At 37.9% G+C, this 22,879-nt stretch overlaps 1 protein-coding gene across 1 annotated transcript in view; it reads right to left on the reverse strand.

The window, feature by feature from the left end:
• Positions 1 to 22,879, reverse strand: part of LOC126281271 (von Willebrand factor A domain-containing protein 8) — a 261,118-nt gene that overhangs the window by 39,307 nt on the left and 198,932 nt on the right. Inside the window, exons 25-27 of the mRNA XM_049980095.1 lie at positions 20,478 to 20,611; positions 1,654 to 1,838; positions 255 to 454 (exon numbers count right to left, since the gene is read on the reverse strand). Of these exons, the coding sequence (XP_049836052.1) occupies positions 255 to 454; positions 1,654 to 1,838; positions 20,478 to 20,611 (519 nt within the window). The remainder of the gene's footprint in view (positions 1 to 254; positions 455 to 1,653; positions 1,839 to 20,477; positions 20,612 to 22,879) is intronic.

Here is a 22,879-nt window from a genome sequence, read left to right on the forward strand (position 1 = left end):
TGACTGAAGCAATGCACATATCCAGGTGAGAGGGGGTGTAATGTCATACTGATAAGTGGGCCCATACTGCCACATTCTCTGTCAATTTGTCTCCATTTTGTAATCACTGCAATAGCATAATGTACCCTCTTAAACCGTGAAGTTCATTAGATTTTCTCCTCCCCGTATGTGTGCTTCACTTCTTTTGTCAGATAGAGTACCTTGTGCTCTCTTATAGATCCAGTCTTACACAGAGAGTTCCGCTACTGACTTACCTGATGCACATCATGGCCAGCATCTAGCCGATAGGGTCCTCCTTTACCACCCAGGCCAGCTGTATCACGCCCACCAGTGCCTCCTGCCCAAGTGTTACCACCCACGTGAGGAGCCCCAGTTTCATCAACTTTACCATGCTTTGGTGCAGTGACATCCTTATTACTAGGTCTGTCAACTGTCATCTGTAGGTGTTCCCTACCTGTTGAAAAAGTCTTTATAATGTTCAGAGCCAATTCACAAAAACAAATTACACAACATTGTATATAGAATGATGTACGGCTTATGATAACATGAAGTAAGCTGTGTGCTGTAATTAACTCTTTATCAGTTAAGTTATGCATGTTTTCAGGCAACGTTTTTGACTAATAATTTAGGCTGGCTTGACACTTCAACAATCGTAATAATAATGCTGGAAAACTCCCATGTATTAAAGCATTAGGAATGGTGATGTGGACTACACTTTTTAAAGTTTGCAGTGTAAGATGTTTCATGTACCTTCAATTAATGTCCTAACTTCTTGTCTAAAAAATAGGGACAATGGACAGATTAGGAGGAGGAGGAGGAGGAAAGGAGGAGGTGGTGGTAAGTGTTTAACATCCCATCGACAATGATGCCATTAGAGATGGGAGCACAAGCTCAGTTTAGAGAAGGATGGGGAAAGAAATCAGCCATGCCCTTTGTCAGAGGGAACATCCCAAAATTTGCCTGAAGCAATTAAGGGGAATCACAGAAAACTTAAGTCAGTATGGTCAGATGCGGGTTTGAACCGTCACCCTCCCAAATGTGAGTCCAGTGTGTAACCCCTGCACCACCTCCCTTGGTATGGACAGATTAAGCATAACCAATGAAAACAAGACTCAATGGCATATATGCACTACCATAATATCTGTGCAGCTTCATGGAGCCAGTCACCACAGTTTTTCAATCTGCAGCAAACTATGACGAATACAGCATTAATAGAGGAAGAGAATCTTGAGTTAAGTTCGCTATATTGTCGAGCTGAGTGAGAAAAGCAATTTGTTACATGGTGTAAGGATGCAAGCACAGGAGCTTATACTCTATAATGTTGAAATACATGTGGTTTTCCATCTCTTCTTCTTTTTCCTTTTTCTCAAAACAATTATATAAGAGCGTTTGGACCAAGTTCTCTGCCTGGGGAGTAAGATGATAAAGCAATCACCCAAAATTGTATTGTGGAAAAAGATAAGAGAGATTTTATTGAGTTAAATGTTTCTATTTTGGATTTTTATATTTTTTTATTTTCAAGAGCTCACTCTGAATTAGAGCAAACTTCTGTCAACAATTTAGTAGTACTACTGTAAATATAAAATATTTTAGAAAAAAACATACAATACAATTTTTAATATTGTTCAACCCAAATTAAGGGTATCCATTTACCTGGTCCTATCATCTCTTTCCATGCTGCTGAAGATTTTGCCAGACTAACTAGTGATGTTTCCCAAAGACGAATACAACCTCCTGCATCGAGTGTAGCAACTCCATCTTCGCTGGTTTCAGCAATGTATACTGGCAATTCATTGGATGCGTACAGCCATGCCATCAAAGGAGATACTGTTACTGCCCTATAAAAAAATTGCAGGACCCAGGGAAAGTTACCATCTTCATGTCTTTTGTTATGTAACAGATCAAGATTCACCAAGTTAAGTGTACAATATGTCTTTTTAATAAACATTGCAATACACTGTAACTTTCTCGGATGGACATATATTCGTGACTATGTCTTAATTTTCAACTTACGCTAATCATTTTATAATGAAAATTGGAAGATAACTGACCTTTAGAAGAAATACATTAATACAATTATTAATTAAATGATTAAAACATGATTCCAAGTATTTTCTAATTTTGCCTGAAATTCATTGTACCTTGCTTTCAATAGCTGCTTTTCTTTTCCTGCTATTCATTTTTTTTATTTTCGAAGGAGGAGATACCTCTAAATTTGAACATGCAAAGTCCAAATTGCTAATAGCTTCCTCATTGGGAATATAAGGTTACATGATCCACAATAAATATTTTTGAGTAACAATTTGGGCACAGGGAATTTCCAGGAATCACAATAAGTTTCACTGGGGAAGCTGTTTTGGTCACACTTAACACTGACAAATCTCCAACTTTTATTTCCCTCAAACCTTTAATAACTGACTTTTTATGAACTTTTTAGTGGACCAGAGCATTTTTCCCCCAAAATGTGATTGTACTTCAGAATATATTTTTTTCTCACCATATTCACGAACTGATGATACAGAAGGACAATGGCTCCTTCCAGAGACAGAAGAGTTGAAGGGGAAGGAAGAGGGATGAAGGAAAAGTAGTGGAGAAGTTTAGGGAAAGGGGCACAGTTAAGAGAAGTCATCCAGAGCCCTGGGTCGGAGGAGAACAATCAGTCTTTCTTTCTCATCCCGTCCAGTAAGTCTCCCCCAACCCGGGGTTCTGGATGACTTTTCTGTACTGTACCCCCATCCGTAAACCTCTCCAGCCCTTTTCCTTCACCCCTTTTCCTTCTCCTTCAACTCTTCTGTCAGAAGGAGCCACTGACCCCAAAAGCTTGTAATAGTGAACTCCTTTTGTCTGCTGCTGCCGCTTGAAGAGTAGATTTTTATATAATATTATATACAATTGATTATTTTAGAAGAACTTACTCGTAATTTAAACAAACTTCGTATATCTCCATCAAAATCATTAACACTGGAGCATCTTTACTTGTATAACAGTGATAAAGATTTGAGACTGTAGTCAACATTACCATAGGTAACTGGAAAGCCAATTTGTTTTAAATGAAAACTTACATATTTGTACATTAATTGCTGAATAGACTTATTTTATGGTATCAATCACAGAAAAACTTTTAGCTTTACTTATTTAACATCTTTTATTCACCCTGCTGAATATGTTGTCACATTTAAATTAAACTTAACAAAATTCTTCCATTACAAATTATGAAAAATTGGAATTGTAACAAGACAAAAATAATTAGGCAGTGTCACATGTCATGAATCCATATAAGAGCCAGTGTTAGGCCAAAGTGGGGATTAGTTAAGTAGTCATAGCTATACACATAAGTAGTATTTGTTATGCAGCAGGATATAAGACAGCAATTGTGGCTAGTATATGAGTTGTTGGAAGTCAGAATTGTTAGTGAAAAGAGATAAATATGTAACCTGAGTGTGAATATTTATTTCAAAAGTATGTACACAAATGACAGAAGAGAAATCCTGGACTTGCTGTGAAACAGAATTATCACAATCAACAATTACCAGCAATATTGAGCATTTCAAGCTAAGTACATGAAACACTGTGTCATATTACATCGTCTGTCATTTTTGCAAAATTAGAGATGCCTAATTTTTGTACTATAAATATTAGGTTTTACTACTTCAGGTCAGTTTACGGCCATCTTCAAATATACCAAAGAGAAGGAAAGGAAGGAGATCACTAGAGAGAGAATATGAACTCTGATGGGAAGAAGATGAGAATGGAAATTGGCTCTGCAATTTTCACAAGAGCCATCTTAGAAAATGGTGTAACTTGTATAGAAATCCCTGGAAAACGTAAATCTGCATGGCCAAAGGACACTCTGAATCCTCATCCTCCTGAATGCCAGCACAATGTCTTAGCGACCGTTTTTGGTATATCAAAGGTGTTTCTGATGCCTGTATGACAATGACTCTCAAAACAAAACATTATGTAACAATATTTGAAAAGGATAGTTGCTACTCACCATATAGAGGAGATGCTGAATTGCAGATAGGCACAACGAAAAGACTGACACAAAATAACCTTTTGATCAACAACGCCTTTGTCAAAAAAAAACATTTCTTAATATTATTGTATTCAATCCTGGATTTTCCATTGTTTGATGAAATATTATGCATAGATAAGAATACAGAGTTTATATTCATCTTCTGTAAAGGGGTATCTTTACACCCTAGTTAATCTCATAGGTTTTAGGGTTCATTGTTACATGCTCACACCATCTATTATTGAGTTGTATGACTTAATCATCTCATAAATGTTGCAGTTCTTATTTCTGTGCTCATCTGAAAATTCTTGTCACATTTTAACTCCTTGTGTGGTCATATGAACGTTTGAGAGGAAAATATTTACATCTGTAAAAGGAGCAGTTATTATCAAGTATTTTACATTAGTCTGCATACAGTACAGACTTGAGGCACATATCAATGAGTTGCTGCATTCTATGTCATTCATTATAATATGTCTAAAGGTTTTAGTTTTATAGTAAATTTGGAAAGAAAGTGAATGTATACACATGTTTACATACCTTGCATGAGCTACTCATTGTTTATACCGGTAGCTTTAAATCTACTAAAAAATCTAAAGCTTGTCATCTGCAAACAACAATTTTTTCTCATTTTCTGCTTATTGTTCATTTCTGACTGAAAACTGTTATAAATCAGGTTATTTAGCATGTTATTTACAGTTTATGATATTGGGGTATTTTCCCCCCTTGTTTGTGTTGTGGTAACACACTTATTTCTTTTGCTGTTATTGTTACACATGTGTTTTGTAAGATCTGTTCACCAAGCACTGTGGCTGTGTGGTGTTCATTTGTTTTGTTGTATGTTTTTTAGGATTTGAAGTGTTGTTGATGTTTGAGATGTTTAGCTGTGTGTGTGTGTGTGTGTGTGTGTGTGTGTGTGTGTGTGTTTGTTTTACCTGATTATGTGTTGCTGTTTTTGTATTTTATTGTTTGGATCATACCCATTCTCTTGTGCAACTTGTTTTGTTGTGTTTAATTCTTCTGTGTAGTCATGTTTGCTTATACATGTTTTGTTCAGTCTGTGTAGTAAACACAGGAAACTGGTTCCTTTATAGGTTATGGGGTGATTAGGTTGGTTATGACAGATGGCACTCACGATTGTAGGATTCCTATAAATTGTGAAGTCGTGTTTGTTGTTTCTCTGTGTATAGTGAAGTCTAAGAAACTGAGTTTTTTAAACTGTTCGTGTTTCAATGGTGAAATGAATTTGTGGGTGAATAGGGTTTATGTCCTCATGAAGTTATTTTATGAGACTGTGATTCATCTATTAGGCAGATTACATTGTCTAAACATCTATAACAATATTTTATCTTGTACTGCTTTGGTTTAATTGTTTTGTTGAAGATTTCATTTTCTGTGTGACTGATGAATATGTCAGCTAGAAAGCACAGACTGAGGATCCAATATGTAGTCTTTCTAGTTGAGAGTGAAGCTTGTTCTTGAATATGAAGTAGTTTTATTCTGTTATGAATTTGGTTACAGCTGATACTTCTTGTATGTTTGTTGCAGGGATGTTTCCTTGTACTCGTAAATTTCTTTCTATGAAGTTGGTGGTTTTTTCTGTTGAAATGTGTGTGTACACATCAAATGTGTGTTTGGTATGTTTTCATTTCTAATTTTTTCTATTAAGACACTTGGGTTCTTTAAGTTTCTGTTTTTAATGTGTTTGTATTGTGTCTGTAGCAATGTGTGTGTCTGCTTGGCTAAGTAGTCTATTGGTGCATTGGTAAAGCTTATCAATGGAAATATTGGATATTTGCTTTGTGAATTTTAGGCAATGATTTTAGAGGGGGAGACTTGGGATTCTTTCTGCATCATTTTTGTACATGAGTGTCTATGAAAATTGTTTCCAAGTTTTTCAGAATTTTCTGTATTATGTATTATTTAGGATTAAAGGAGACAACTCACTGAAAGGCAGAAGTGCTGCATCACTGACAGATACATACACAAAAGATACAGAGCTTTACTTTGCTAGCATTTGAAATGGAATTCCTTTCTCAAGTTGTAGGAGAAACATGCATGTTTCTTTGGTATTGGTTTGTTGGATCACTTGTCAATTATGTGATGTTGCTTTGGATGAATTCTAATGTTTTGGCAACATATTCTTTTTCTTTTATGAGTACAGTTGAAGTGCCCTTATCAGATTTTGTGATAATGGCATTCTCCTGCATTAATTTTTTGAGTACCTTTCTGCATATTTTATCTTCAGTTGTCATTATGTTTTCTTTTAAGGTGGTTTTGTTTTCTTGTATTATGTGTTTTATTTCTGTGGTGATTAGTTCTCTTGTTAAGTTGAACTGAATTCAGATGTGTTCAGTCCCTCTTGTTTCTTTATGATGTATTCAGTTGATGCTACGATATTCTCTACTGTTCTGTGGGACACCACTGTGTTTATGTTATGTTTGGGACCCGTTCCAAGCAGGGTGCATTCTTGTTGAGATAAATTCGTGTCTGTTAGATTTATCACCCTTTTGTGAAAGGTGTGTTTGCTATATTGATGTTGTGATGATAAGCATTTGTGTGACTTATCATTTTTGTGAGTTTCTTTTGTTGGATTATTGGTTTTCTTTCTATTATAGTTCTGCATCTGTTCTAACCCTATGCATTAACTTATCAAAAAATCACCTATACCTTATATCATAAGCTAGTTCTATAAGCAATCTTTATAGTACAATATTCAATGCTTGTTTATTGAAATAAAGATACCAGATTTCTTGTTTTACCCACATGATTTTGGCTATATGTTTTGTTCACTGTGCTGCACATGTCATGTTGTTTACAGTTATGATTACATAGCTGGGTATTATTTTATATGCCCAACACACTTAGTTGAATTTTATATTAAATATTGTTTTTTGAAGTTAAAATTGTTGGTACAAAGAAAATACATGACTTGGTGTACAAATAATCATGTTGTGAATGTTGCATTTCAAATCTGCATGCCACATTTTAACAAACACACTACAAAACAAATGAACACCGCACAACCATAACAACACATAATGGTGGCAGAAACTCTGTGCTTGGTGAACAAATCTTATAAAATGCACATGTAATGACAATGGTGAAAGAAATAAGTGTGTCACCTCAACACAAACAAGGGGGGGAAAAACACAAAAATGGCAAAACTGTAAGTAACGCCTTATAAAAAATAAAATAAAAACACGATTTATGGCCATTCACAGTTGGAAATTAAAAATAAAGAGAGAAATAAAAAATATTTCGTGCCCAAAGTTCATATTACTCAAAAATACATTGATGTGTAATAACAATTTTTTCAGAAAGAAAATAAAAAAATAAACTGGTAGTGACCCATGTAAGATTCCACACCCGTGATCTGGGCAAGCAGCTGTACAGCATACCAAAGAAATCGTAAGATGCCAGCACTGGCAGAGGCCCCCACTTTCAGTTGCATGCACAACCAGCTGAAGGCTTACAGAGCTGGATCCAGCAAGCCTCGAACTCTGTCCTACATTTACTCTCACCAGATGTGTCTTGAAGCAGTATGCCAGCAACTCTGTGGCAAGTGTTTTTCTGTACTGATATTCTTGAAGTAATAAAGTTTTGTGATCATTATTATCTGTGTGTTCTTGTAGACAGAACACATTGGCAACAAGGATGGGATTGTTTTTCATGTGTTTCATTGTGAAATTGCTTTTCACGTTGTGTTGTGACATTTGGCTTATTGTGACGTGAAAGCTCTGCTTCAAACTTTGATGCAACAGCAGACAGAATTTCTAACAGTCATGTGGCAAGCTGTGCCAGCATTGTTCTCTCCACCTATGCCTCCAGTTGTGTTTTCTCCTCCATTCCTGCTGTTTGAGGCAGCAGAAGATTGAAATGTATATGAATACGTGATGGACGTGGGAGTATGTTGTGCACTGTTTTTGTCATGGATTTCTCCCACCTTCTATCACATGTATCAGTTGGCTTTTTACAATTTATGCTCATTGTTGTCTGCCTACTGTTGCTGCTGCAGAGATGGTGGTCACTATGGTTGAAGTCTACCAACTCAACTAACGGTCCCACAGTCTTATTGTGTCTGGCCTGAGATTCTCCATGGTCTTATTCTCAAATGACATTTGGTCACACTCACATCAAAAGAATCATATGCAGATGACATGGTTCACGATGCTATAAGTAAGTCTGGCAATGGGCTTTTCAGTCAGAGGCCTCATACAGTTGGTATCTGCCGACATCCCTATGAATCACTGGAATTTCTGTGCTTTGGATTTCAGGACATTTTGTTGAACACCAATGGTGCACCACAGAATTTAAGGCCCATGAAACCTTGAAACAGTTGGCTAGTCCGAGATTTATTCATGCTCGGCAGATTCCAACAGCTCTCCACTCCCAAGTCAAGGTGGAGTTAGAAAAGCTCACATTTCTCAGGGTGGTTGTCGTTGTTGTTGTCTTCAGTCCTGAGACTGGTTTGATGCAGATCTCCATGCTAATCTATCTTGTGCAAGCTCCTTCAACTCCCAGCACCTACTGCAACCTACATCATTCTGAATCTGCTTAATGTATTCATCTCTTGGTCTCCCTCTACGATTTTTACCCTCCACGCTGCCCTCCAGTACTAAATTGGTGATCCCTTGATGCCTCAGAAAATGTCCTACCAGCCAATCCCTTCTTCTAGTCAAGTTGTGCCACAAACTCCTCTTCTCCCCAATCCTATTCAATACCTCCTCATTAGTTACGTGATCTACCCACCTACTCTTCAACATTCTTCTGTAGCACCACATTTCGAAAGCTTCTATTCTCTTCTTGTCCAAACTATTTATCGTCCATGTTTCACTTCCATACATGGCTACATTCCATACAAATACTTTCAGAAACGACTTCCTGACATTTAAATCTATATTAGATGTTAACAAATTTTTCTTCTTCAGAAATGCTTTCCTTGCCATTGCCAGTCTACATGTTATATCCTCTCTACTTCGACCATCATCAGTTATTTTGCTACCCAAATAGCAAAACTCCTTTACTACTTTAAGTGTCTCGTTTCCTAATCTAATTCCCTCAGCATTACCCGACTTCATTCGACTACATTCCATTATCCTTGTTTTGCTTCTGTTGATGTTCATCTTATACCCTCCTTTCAAGACACTGTCAATTCCGTTCAACTGCTCTTCCAAGTCCTTTGCCGTCCCTGACAGAATTACAATGTCATCGGTGAACCTCAAAGTTTTTATTTCTTCTCCATGGATTTTAATACCTACTCCGAATTTTTCTTTTGTTTCCTTTACTGCTTTCTCAATATACAGATTGAGTAACACCGGGGAGATGCTACAACCCTGTGTCACTCACTTCCCAACCACTGCTTCCCTTTCATGCCCCTCGACTCTTATAACTTCCATCTGGTTTCTGTACATATTGTAAATAGCCTTTCGCTCCCTGTATTTTACCCCTGCCACCTTCAGAATTTGAAAGAGAGTATTCCAGTCAACATTGTCAAAAGCTTTCTCTAAGTCTACAATGTTATAAATGTAGGTTTGTCTTTCCTTAATCTATTTTCTAAGATAGTTCATAGGGTCAGTATTGCCTCATGTGTTCCAACATTTCTACGGAATCCAAACTGATCTTCCCCAAGGTTGGCTTCTACCAGTTTTTCCATTTGTCTGTAAAGAATTCGTTTTAGTATTTTGCAGCCGTGGCTTATTAAACTGATAGTTTGGTAATTGTCACACCTGTCAACACCTGCTTTCTTTGGGATTGGAACTATTAAATTCTTCTTGAAGTCTGAGGATATTTCGCCTGTCTCATACATCTAGCTCACTAGATGGCAGAGTTTTGTCAGGACTGGCTCTCCCAAGGCTGTCAGTAGTTCGAATGGAATGTTGTCTACGCCTGCGGCCTTGTTTCGACTCAGGTCTTTCAATGCTCTGTCAAACTCTTCATGCAATATCTTATCTCCCATTTCATCTTCATCTACATCCTCTTCCATTTCCATAATATTGTCCTCATGTACATCGCCCTTGTATAATCCTTCTATAGACTCCTTCCACCTTTCTGCTTTCCCTTCTTTGCTTAGAACTGCGTTTCCATCTGAGTTCTTGATGTTCATACAATTGGTTCTCTTCTCTCCAAAGGTCTCTTTAATTTTCCTGTAGGCAGTATCTATCTCACCCCTAGTGAGATAAGCCTCTACATCCTTACATTTGTCCTCTAGCCATCCCTGCTTAGCCATTTTACACTTCCTGTTGATCTCATTTTTTAGACGTTTGTATTCCTTTTTGCCTGCTTCATTTACTGCATTTTTATATTTTCTCCTTTCATCAATTAAATTCAATATTTCTTCTGTTACCCAAGGATTTCTACTAGCCCTAGTCTTTTTACCTACTCAATCCTCTGCTGCCTTCACTACTTCATCCCTCAGAGCTACCCATTCGTTTTCTATTGTATTTCTTTCCTCAATTCCTGACAATTGTTCCCTTATGCTCTCCCTGAAACTCTGTACAACCTCTGGTTTAGTCAGTTTATACAGGTCTCGTCTCCTTAAATTCCCACCTTTTTGCAATTTCTTCAGTTTTAATCTACAGTTCATAACCAATAGATTGTGGTCAGAGTCCACATCTGCCCCTGGAAATGTCTTACAATTTAAAACCTGGTTCCTAAATCTCTGTCTTACCATTATATAATCTATCTGATACCTTTTAGTATTTCCAGGATTCTTCCATGTATACAACCTTCTTTTATGATTCTTGAACCAAGTGTTGGCTATGATTAAGTTATGCTCTGTGCAAAATTCTAACAGACGGCTTCCTCTTTCATTTATTAGCCTCAATTCATATTCATCTACTATGTCTCCTTCTCTCCCTTTTCCTACTGTCAAATTCCAGTCACCCATGACTATTAAATTTTCGTCTCCCTTCAGGGTTGTGGTTCCCAATTCCTCTAGTAAATGGGCCCTTTTTATCTTGATGAAAGCCTCAGATAAATTGTGGCTTTGATGCAATTTTATGGTCACCATAAATTCAGTCCTTGGTCAAAGCTTACCCATTGCCACATCCAGTTCATTCCCAGAACATTCATCACTGTGCACACTCTCTACCTTCTTCTCCACAAGGGTGCTTTTTCTGTACGATCTCTGGTTTGCAACCAGGTCTTTTGTATGCTGAAGAACCACCTTAGGTCGGCACCATGTCTAGCCACTTTAATTCTAACAAACCACAGGGGTTTGGCTATGGACACCCCATAGTACAGTGTGGGGGCGATCCTCCCCATTGAAATGCAGATGGCTCTGAGCAGCCAATGACATTTGCATCCAAAACACTCAGTCCAGAAAAGGTTCATTGCTCTCAGATTGAGACAGAGCCTCTGGCCATCATGTATGTGGTCACCAAATTTCATGAATTCTTGTATGACACCAAATTCCAACCCATTACAGACCACAAGCCATTAGTTATGTTGTTCAGTCTCTCTCTCTCTCTCTCTCTCTCTCTCTCTCTCTCTCTCTCTCTCTCTGTATACGTGTGTGTGTGTGTGTGTGTGTGTGTGTGTGTGTGTTTGGAGATTATGGGCATTCAATGCCAAGGCTATCAGCACCCTTACACATATTAAAAGAAATGACTGTGCATAAAATATCTAAAATAGTTGTCATACAGTGAGGAGGAAACCTATAAAATGACACCCATTCACAGTCACTCTACCTCACAGGCCTGTTATTCAGTCTGTCCATAAGGATCCCCGATAAGGCGACCCATAGGTTTCTGCGGTGGGCATTGCTTCTCTCCAAATACCACTATGACACTCATTTTCAACCTAATGGGTGCCATTCCAACATGGATGCCTTATCCAGGTTGCCCCTCGGTCTGCATCCCAATTTTGATAGTGAGGAGCTCATGTGTTTTGATTTGGATGTCACCTCCCGTCAGGCAATAAACAGCTTTCCAATAACTAGTACCTGGGTCGTCAGGGCTACAGTGCCTGGCACAATCCTCATGCAAGTTGTACACCTTGCCCAGCAGGATTATTCCTCTCATCCTCTAGGCCGTGCTTCCCATCCGCTTCATAAGTATTTTGTCTTACGCTATCGTCTCTCAGTCTCTGAAGGGGTCCTCCTCCTCTCCACAGATGACACAGCCCCCAGGCTGATCATTGCCAGAAGATCTTAAAACTGTTGCATGAGGTCACTGGGGCGTTTCCCGCACCAAAGCCTTGGCTTGCAGACATGTGTAGTAGCCTGGCATTCACAGGGAGCTGGAGCATTTGATGGCTGTATGTCCCCAACTCCCCAATATGCCAGTCAGAAAGCAGCTCCCAAGGTTTCCATGACCTCCAGCAACCCAGCCCCGGGGTTCACATTTATGTGGATTTTGTGGGTCTGTAGCTTAACGGTGGTAACATTAAGAGTGCAACGTAAATTCCACTGTTAAATGCAGAGGAGAGAGCAGATAAGTGGAAATAATACATTGAAAGCCTTTATGAGAGTGAAGATTTGTCTGATGTGATAGAAGAAGAAACAGGAGTCGATTTAGAAGAGATTGGGGATCCAGTATTAGAATCGGAATTTAAAAGAGCTTTGGAGTCATTACGGTCAAATAAGGCAGAATGGATAGATAACATTCTATCAGAATTTCTAAAATCATTAGGGGAAGTGGCAAAAAAAAGACTATTCACGTTGGTGTGTAGAATATACGAGTCTGGCGACATACCATCTGACTTTCGGAAAGGCATCATCCACACAATTCCGAAGACGGCAAGAGCTGACAAGTGCAAGAATTGTTGCACAATCAGCTTAACAGCTCATGCATCGAAGCTGCTTACAAGAATAATATACAGAAGAATGGAAAAGAAAATTGAGAATGCGCTAGGTGACGATCAGTTTGGCTTTAGAAAAAGTAAAGGCACAAGAGAGGCAATTCTGACATTACGGCTAATAATGGAAGCAAGGCTAAAGACAAATCAAGACACGTTCATAGGATTTGTCGACCTGGAAAAAGCGTTCGACAATATAAAATGGTGCAAGCTGTTCGAGATTCTGAAAAAAGTTGGGGTAAGCTATAGGGACAGACGGGTCATATACAATATGTACAACAACCAAGAGGGAATAATAAGAGTGGATGATCAAGAACGAAGTGCTCGTATTAAGAAGGGTGTAAGACAAGGCTGCAGCCTTTCGCACCTACTCTTCAATCTGTACATCGAGGAAGCAATGATGGAAATAAAAGAAAGGTTCAGGAGTGGAATTAAAATACAAGGTGAAAGGATATCAATGATACGATTCGCTGATGACATTGTTATCCTGAGTGAAAGTGAAGAAGAATTAAATGATCTGCTGAATGGAATGAACAGTCTAATGAGTACATAGTATGGTTTGAGAGTAAATCGGAGAAAGACGAAGGAATGAGAAGTAGCAGAAATGAGAACAGCGAGAAACTTAACATCAGGATTGATGGTCACTAAGTCAATGAAGTTAAGGAATTCTGCTACCTAGGCAGTAAAATAACCAATGACGGACGGAGCAAGGAGGACATCAAAAGCAGACTCGCTATGGCAAAAAAGGCATTTCTGGCCAAGAGAAGTCTACTAATATCAAATACCGGCTGTAATTTGAGGAAGAAATTTCTGAGGATGTACGGCTGGAGTACAGCATTGTAAGGTAGTGAAACATGGACTGTGGGAAAACCAGAACAGAAGAGAATCGAAGCATTTGAGATGTGGTGCTATAGACGAATGTTGAAAATTAGGTGGACTGATAAGGTAAAGAATGAGGAGGTTCTACGCAGAATCGGAGAGGAAAGGAATATGTGGAAAACACTGATAAGGAGAAGGGGCAGGATGATAAGACATCTGCTAAGCCATGGTACTAGAGGGAGCTGTAGAGGGCAAAAACTGTAGAGGAAGACAGAGATTGGAATACGTCAAGCAAATAATTGAGGACATAGGTTGCAAATGCTACTCTGAGATGAAGAGGTTAGCACAGGAAAGGAATTCATGGCAGGCCGCATCAAACCAGTCAGTAGATTGTTGTCACTTGACAATGTAGCTACTCATTAATGATTTTCACAGCCAACAGAGAGTTTTTTCAGACAGACGCTCACATCCATGACAAACAACAGAAGTAAACAGAGAGGTCCTAAGCCCATAGCAACCCTCGCAGGTGCGAAAAAGGGAGTTATCCAGGATGAAATATGGCTTCTTTGTTTATTAAACAGGATTTTAGTCTCTCACAGAGTTCAAGAAGAAAGTGAAAACAATCCTAACGGACAGTAATTCCAATAAAATTGGTGTCCAGTCAATCAAATGTAGCTACACAGGTGTGTGTGTGTGTGTGTGTGAATTTATTTGTATTAATAAAATAAGTGACTTTTTAGAGTTGTAAGCTGGTCTTCAATATTACGCATTCATAGTTTGTTTGCATACTCATAACAGATGCATTACAGATTAAAATTGCTTTCAAAGTTCATAAAAGCAGCAGGTTATTACTGTTGATATAAATTACTTTTTATACTGATCACTTTACTTACTGGTTTCTTTTCTTACTGTCTGTGATTTTTGTAAGTATCTGTCCAGCTGACATTACTATTAAAGCTTTGCTGCCAATAATTAGTTTCTATAGTCTCTTTTCTGAGGTGGGTGGGAGTGGGTTTTGTGTGGGACTTATTTTTTAACTGGTTTCATGTAGTGTGCCATGATTTTCTATCTAGCGCCAATCTCATTTTGTCTCAGAGGCACATTTAAACCTAACATCGGCAATTATTTGTTGTATATATTCTTATCTCTATCTTCCTCTATAATTTTTCCCTCTGGCTTTAGTATCATAGAAGCTAAACCCTTGAAATATGTCCTGTAGCCCTGTACCTTCCTCTATTAATGTTCTCCATATATTTCTTTATTTTATACACTTAAGTTTCAATATCCTACCATAACAATGCATCTCAAACACTTTTGATTCTCATCTTCTTCCCTTCTTTCCACTGCTTTTTGACTGACTTGTGTACACTGCTGGGCTCCAGATAAACGTTTTTCAGAAAATTCCTTCTCAAATTAATTTGGTACTAGTAGGCATCTTTTAGAGTGGAATGCATTCTTTTCCTGTATTAGTCTGTGTTTTATGTCCTCCCTTCTCTGTCAGTTACATACAGTATTACTTTGCTAACAGGATGGTTGAATTCTTTCATTTTGTCTACTACAAAACCCATACTTTTGATATCAGGTTTGCCACTAATCTCATTTCTGATACTCCCAACACAGAGTATAATTGCAGGAAAAAAAAAAAAAAAAAAAAAAAAAAAAATACTAATCCTTTGAATGGATATGGTTTTACACAGCAGCGTAGAATTCCCTGGCACTTTAGAAAACGAAACTCAGGGGGAAAAAAACACGTTTTGGAAAGATCTTTGATGCGCAGCAACATGTAGGCTGCATCTTTTCTTATTACGAAAGTATAAATTCAAATTCCGCCAACAGGAAAAGTTAATGGTTTACATTAATATATATAGTGTTGCTACAAGAAAATCAAAGCTTTCACATATAATATTTGTGTTAAAGATTAATAAGCTACAAGAGAAGCTAAGCTTTCACATATAATGTTGATCTGTTTAACGCATGTTACCCTTTAAGATACATCATACAAATATGCCAGTAAAATTTTTAATAACGACATAAATCTCTGATAAGCAGCTCATCATCAAAGGGTTGATTTTTAAAAGAGAGCAAACACTTTTTGATTTAAGAAATTCATTGTACATTCTCGAAAACAGTTCATCTTGCACAAAAGGAAATTTCCTCTGAAAATCACACTTTTCAAACAACAATTCACAATATTTTCCTGGGACCTGTTATAAACAGATTCATTTCAGCAGTTGCTAGAGAGCGTCAGATAAGAGGCATCACCATGCTTGCGCAGCTACGGTGACGTAGGAAACCTGTATGTCCGTTATGTGTAAAACATTAAAAGATCTTACATTATGTAATAAAAGAAACAAGACATCAGAGGATACTCCAAAAGTGTTGGAATTTCATGAATCATACAAAAATGCATTGTTCTCTTTAAAATGCACATTCGTACATCCAGATTTCCATTGACATAGGCCTTGAACTGATATGAAGCTTTTCAGTGTGGTTTTCGGGAAAAAATTTTCTTGGAGTACCAGTACTGTATTACCTAATGTTCGGTTCTTTATTATAGCATAATGCCACACATCCTAGAAGATGAAAACGTGCACCTGAAATGCAGCAAACAGTTGAAACTAGCTAATAGTGTGGAATTAAACACTTCGTTTCAAATAAATTGACTGACTCAGCAGGAAAGCTTAACAAAAGCCAAATTTCTTTAGCAAACCGACAAAAATAGGTTATTATTCTGCAAGGCGATTAATGCTGATTGGTCAGAAATGTGGAAATAAAATAAAATCTGAAACTAGTAACATATTTTAGCCTTCCGTAATTATGTGAATGTATTATAACTCACTTGATAGCTCCCAGACACAGAAATCTGTCTTGTTTTCATTTGATGTGAGAGCAGTAAACAAAGAGGAAAGAGAAAAATCACTAAATGTAAACACGGGCCATGTGGACACTACCGTCCCACTATAACACAGATAGATCTGAGCATCAGAACAAAAAAAAGTCTTCTCAAGAATAAGCTGATTTTGTAGTGCACATCTTTCTGTAGAGTCTGATACATAAAACATATATCCTCGAGGAAATGTAACACACATTATTTGGTCTTAAGGGTACAGCGCAGTGCCACACCTCTCCAAACAACATACTTGTACCGCACGTCACTGTATTTCGCTCTGTGGAACTCAAACGTGTTTATTTTGTACTGGATGCCATCAAACTATTTCAGGACAGTGGAAATTAAAATGTCCTGTAGTGCCTCTCCTGCTCTTGTAACCAGGAGAACAAGAACTCTTGCTCTTCTGTGTGACATAAAATTAAATATAGGATACCTAAAACAAGTGAAGACAAGAGACAGGCAAGACAGTACACATTTCTTCAGTCCTTAGGTCCCAGAGATTTTTCTCTCTAATCTTGCTACAGTTTTACGTGGCATGCTTTCCATTCGGCAAAAGAACTATTACCTTATTAAAGTTTGTCAAATGTTTTGCTACATAAAAAATAGAAATGTCATTGTCCAATACTGAAAAAGCTGTTAATACAAATAATACCCAAGACTGGTGAGGTTTCTCGATCTGATTACGTCTATTTTGTCACTGTGTGCTGGACAAAACAAAATAGGCCTTTCTAATATTGCAGCAATTGTAACACACACCAAATAAGTGACACTGTTTTGGCAATAACGATCATTTTCATAATACAACAGAATATAATTCATGAAATACCAATACGAAATACCTATTTGGTCTACTACAAGCAAAATGCTTTACATTAGGAAATAGTTTCACATTTCATTCATACACTCCAGTTTCTCATGCACGAAACCGAAAAGTAGCAGAATGAAATTTTTGCATAAATTTGGAATCGTCACATTCTTCCATAATTTGTGTGATGTCCCCGTTTCTTCTCATTCCTCATTCTAACAAACAGTCTTGTCATCACTAATTCTGTAACTATTCCTACCACTGTCAAAACGTGAAAACACATTCTCCGGTTAACTTTACTAACCCTGCCATAATCACCAGTTTAGTTATCCAGTGATTGTTCTCCGGTTAGGCATTATTACTTGTTCGTACAATGCATTTTCCGCACTACTCCCAGAATGGAACTTAAGCGGCTGCTAGCCAGGGACTATAACTGGCCCTGTCTAGTGGAGCGATCTAGCCAAAAATTTTCTGTTACAATTTCACTTTTGTGGATACACTGAGAAGATAATACATAATCTTTCTCACCTGTTATTCCTCTTAGTTGTTTATTTCCACTCTAGTAGTCTGAATCTGTGGATTTCGCTAGTAACCATAACAATTCTGAATATTCAAAAACTGAATCAACCATATAAACAAGTAGAAGTTGTCATTCACAGGTTAGGCTTTATTCTGCTCAGCTCGTATAGACCTGTCCCATTTTATCCGCAAAAAAGTTTATTTCTAGATGTGACGAGGATTCCCCTAGCAGAGACATCATGTACACTATGCACGCCTTCAAAAATCAACTTATAATTCATTCAGAAATCAACTTAGAATGTGTTCAAAAACCAGCAGGGGTGTGTTTCAAAATCATATGAATAATCGATAGACCGATGTGCGCTGGATGCTAGGTGCTTTCTGAAACAAAGATTTTTTTCCTCAAGAATATGAATTTGCCCCTTCCTCCTAAAATTGCTGCCCGGTTCAGATACCCCAGTTTGCCCCCCCCCCCCCCCCCCCCAACCTGCCCCCTACATCCGGGCCTGCTGCGCATGCGTGACTATGGCACCTTGGGCGCACCAGTAAAATTTTTCCGGGTACCAGGTGGCTGGTTGCTGATACTGCTGCTTACACAGCCAACAGTCACATTTCTGTAGCCAGAAGTGAGAGAAGGTACTGCTCATATGAGACTCAACTGCACATGTGCATGAGCCCACTCGTTACTGATTAAATGAGTCTAATGTAAACAGTTGTGACATCTCGCCCATCGGAGGCAATTTGTTGTTATGAAGCACTGTATAGTCTTCCAAAAGCCTCTGACACACTTTGCTGTTGGCAGACGCTTGTACGAGCACTGTGTTATTTTATATGGCACATTTCCTTTGCAATTTCAGTTTTGTTTTCATTTTTTCTCTCGTTCATGTTTTAATGCTGCAGTATTATTCTGCAGTAGTGGGATACAGTAATATACTTTGTTAGAGTATCGGTTCTTACCAGTCAAAATTACAAAAATTTAACTGAAAACAAAGAAAAATTCCTGGAATTCTAAAAAATTCCCGGGTTTTTCCCAGTTTTCTCCCGGATGAAAAATTCTTGGTTTTTTTTTTTTTTTTTTTTCTCCCGATTGTCCAGGGTCGAACACACCTTGCAATACTTTTGACTATTTTGCTTTACTCTCACTCCGTATTGTCGGTCTAGCAGTGCATCCATTCCATTCAACAGCACCTGCAGTTCTCTTTTACTAGCAGTCATCAGTGAATCCTATCACTGATATCCTTGCTTCTGCACATTAATCCCAGTTTTGGACCTTTCTTGAATTTCCTTCTTTTCTATGCAGGTTGAACAGCAGAGGAGAAAAACTGCATCCCTACCTTATCCGCTTTTTAATCTGAGTACTTCTATCTTCTTCCACTCTTATTTTTTCCTGTCAATTTCTATATGATCACGTCGATCAGGTTCACCAAATGGCGCTACAGAACCATCAATTATGGCGAGAGAGATATGAGAAGCTATGACCATATTTGAAGAACACGTTTGTGACATAGTGACTGAAAATTTAGGGATGAGAAAACTAACTGCACTCAGGGTGCCACAGTTGCTCACTCTGTGCCATCTCACGGCTCATCGGTTGCCATGGGGAAACTCCATGATTTGCAGTTTGGACTGCTTGACCACCATCCTCACTCACCAGATCTAGACCCAAGCAAGCCTTTTTGTTCGCTCAGCTAAAAGTTGAGCTCAGAGGACAGAAATTTTCATTGCAAGAAGAGGCCATTAGCTTCATAAACAACTACACTGCTGGGGTGGGGGGTGAGCAGCAACTATATTTTTCATAATATTATCTTTAGAAGTTTCTTTACAGTTACTGTATACTATGGACTGTCCCTTCAATCATAAATGGTTTTACTGAGTACATATCTATCCAGTGCCTGGTCAAATTTCTTTTAAACTTGTACTATAGTTCTATATCATCCTGGCCAGAGCTAAATGTTTCTTCCCGTCCATTATTGATTTATGAACCAGCTGCCCCTTCACGTAGTTTGCTGAAAGTATAAATCATTGCACTTTGATAAATATTGTTGCTACATAGAATGTAACAAAAGAAGCACTGACTGTCAAAATATCCTATGTAGCTAACATTGTAAATATATTATGGTATTCTTTGACCTATCCTATAATGACATCCCTATCAAATCAAATATTCCTCATTTGCATCATTACGTAAACACAGTATTCTTAGGACAATGGAATTGAAATACTATCTCATAAGCCTGTTGTACGGAATAATTTCATGTAGTTGTTACACGCGATGCACAACCAAATATGTTGGCATCTTGGACAAGGAAGTAATTATCCTTTACACTACAGATAAATTTGTTTAATGTATATTTGTCTGCAACTTCACCAGTTTTAATACCAACTTTATTTTTATGCCATTATACCTCTGTGTTATGGTGTGATCATGGAATAATAGCATAATGAAGAATTGTGTACATGGCACGCAGCAATAATAATAACAACAATAACAATAATATTAAGAAGACGAAGAAGAAGAAAGATAGGCAAATAATGAACTGGAGATAACTTCAAGTACCATAAACTGAATTTCTGATAATGTGTGACCATTTTTTTTCCAAAATGTGTGGTTTATACAATCTAACACTCACTGTGGAATAGGAATGTATCTCTGCATTCTGCTCACAATGTCGGTCACCTCGAGAAAGCCCGTTGCACCAGGCACAGATTTTTTAGGATCTGCCAGATCTTCTGGAGCTTGTGATGCAGGAATGTTCCTAATTACCTAAAGAAAAAATAAAACATTATGTAAAGAATAAAAGTAGTGTTAGGAGCACTATGGGGTTTTTACTGTTACCTTAAGGCCAGGCAAATATTGGGATGTGGGTGACTAACGGAGGGCAGGGCAGGATTTTGTGACTCACAGGTGTAAATGCAACAGGCACAGAGTAGGGCACAACAGGGCAAGGCAGCACAGTGTCTGGGACAGCTTGCTGTGCGAAGGCCACTCAGCTGACAGGTGGCATACAGACCACGTGCTTTCACGGGGTGGGCGAGACAATGCCTCCCAATATGCATACACAATGTGTTGCAAAATATTTCCTTTGCTGCCCTGCCCTGCCCTGCCCTGGCCTGGCTTCCCTCAGTTGGCTAAGTCCCAATGTGTGCATGGCCAAATTGAAAACACTCTTAATGTACATGCTTCACATTACAATTTTTTTTTTTAATCATAGGAATGTGTTGTGTTGTTGTTGGTAACATTCTTGTTGTCTCTGTCAGAGGACTGGTTTGGTGCAGCTCCCCATGTTAGTCTATCCTATGCAAGTCTCTTCATCTATGCATATCAACATACAGTTAAACCTGCTTATTGCAATCAAGCCTTGCTCCCACCCACTTCCGCTTCCCAACATTGCCTACATTGCCTACATGACTATTCCCCCCCCCCCCCCCCCCCCCCCTCAGGATGTGCCCTATAAACTTATCCCTACCTTTAGTCAAGTTGTATCATAAATGTATTATATATCAGTTCAATTCAGTATCTCTACATTAATTATCTCAGCTACCTATATCATTTTCAGAATTCTTCTGCAACATCACTACAGAAAAGCTTCAGGTTTCTTCCTGTATGTGGTGTTCATTATTCATATTTCTTTTCAGTGCAAGATTATACTTCACACAAATACTTTCAGGAAGTGCAAAATAGTTTATGATTGGTAGAAACTTGCTGATGTATTGCCATTTGGCTTTTGTCTAAGGATATTTGACCAAAATTTATTGAATGTCTTTTCTGGTGTTTCATCAACATTACTGGCTGTTATTCTCAAAGATTCACCCTCCATTGCTAATGGCAGACTGAAGTCAAGCCTGTCAGAGGTTATATGTATTCTCTATACTAATGTCAGTGGGGGGAGGGTGATTCCTTAATCAATATATCCATAATATTGTCTTCAACTATTTCAACTATTTTTACTTTGTACACCCCCTCTATTTATTTCTTACATCTTTCAGTCTTTCCTTCTACTGGCAGTACTGGCTTAACATTCAAGCTCTTTATATTTGCGCACCTACTTTTTTTCCCCAAAAGTCACTAATTTTTCTAAAGGCAGTATCTATCTTTCTCACAGTCATGTATGCTTGTACAGATTTGTATTTATATTCTGTCAATTCTAGATTTTCCATTTAACACGTCCTATCAATTTAATTAAGAAATGCTAAATTGGTTACTATTCATGAATTTTTTAGAAGATACATTTCTGAGTACCCACATCCTCCAAAAAATGTTGTTGCTGTTTATTTTTCTACTGAACCTTTCATAATTTTTCCTTCATCTGCCTTTATTTAGAAATCAGTGTATCTAAGAGTGCAATTCAACATTACTTCCAAACATATTGATAGGGACATTTTATATCACGTGTGAGATCTACTAGGTCATACGCCTGATCTCTGAGAATCAAAAAGGGCGACACACTGAGCATTAGTGATACAATCTTTGTGATTTATCTGTGTGACTCTAAAGTTGCAGAGTATTATGTAGATTTTTTAGTGCAGTCATGGAACATTAATGAAATTGCATCATTCATTTGCAATAGATTGGTATAATCTACTGAATTAATTTACTCTAACTGACACTTGTGAGTAGCATCAAAGCTCAGTACACTGGCTTGTCCATCACATAATTTCTACATTTCAATAATTACTTCTGGTAATTTCCTCACTGAAGTTAAAATCATTTCCTGCACTACGATTATGTGACTTTGAACTCCTATCAAGCTTACAAGTTGCTAATAAATTTTGTGAAATCTTTGCAATCTCTAGCCTCCAGATTTTTGTTTTGCAACAGTATACATAATGGACCATCTTTGCAGTTGTGATATTGTGCGATCTTGCTCAAATTGTGTGGCCTTAATCATGTCAAACTGAGAAAAGTTGATCAATGATGTGGCATGAAACTACTCATATTTCTGGACTACTGGTTTACTAACGACACTTCAGCTGTCTTCAGGAAAGTTTTTGCAGCCACACCCAATTATGCTTATGTGGTTTGTGTCTTTTG

The sequence above is a fragment of the Schistocerca gregaria genome, chromosome 7, assembly GCF_023897955.1.
Source record: "Schistocerca gregaria isolate iqSchGreg1 chromosome 7, iqSchGreg1.2, whole genome shotgun sequence".
In the NCBI taxonomy this organism is placed as follows: Eukaryota; Metazoa; Arthropoda; class Insecta; order Orthoptera; family Acrididae; genus Schistocerca; species Schistocerca gregaria.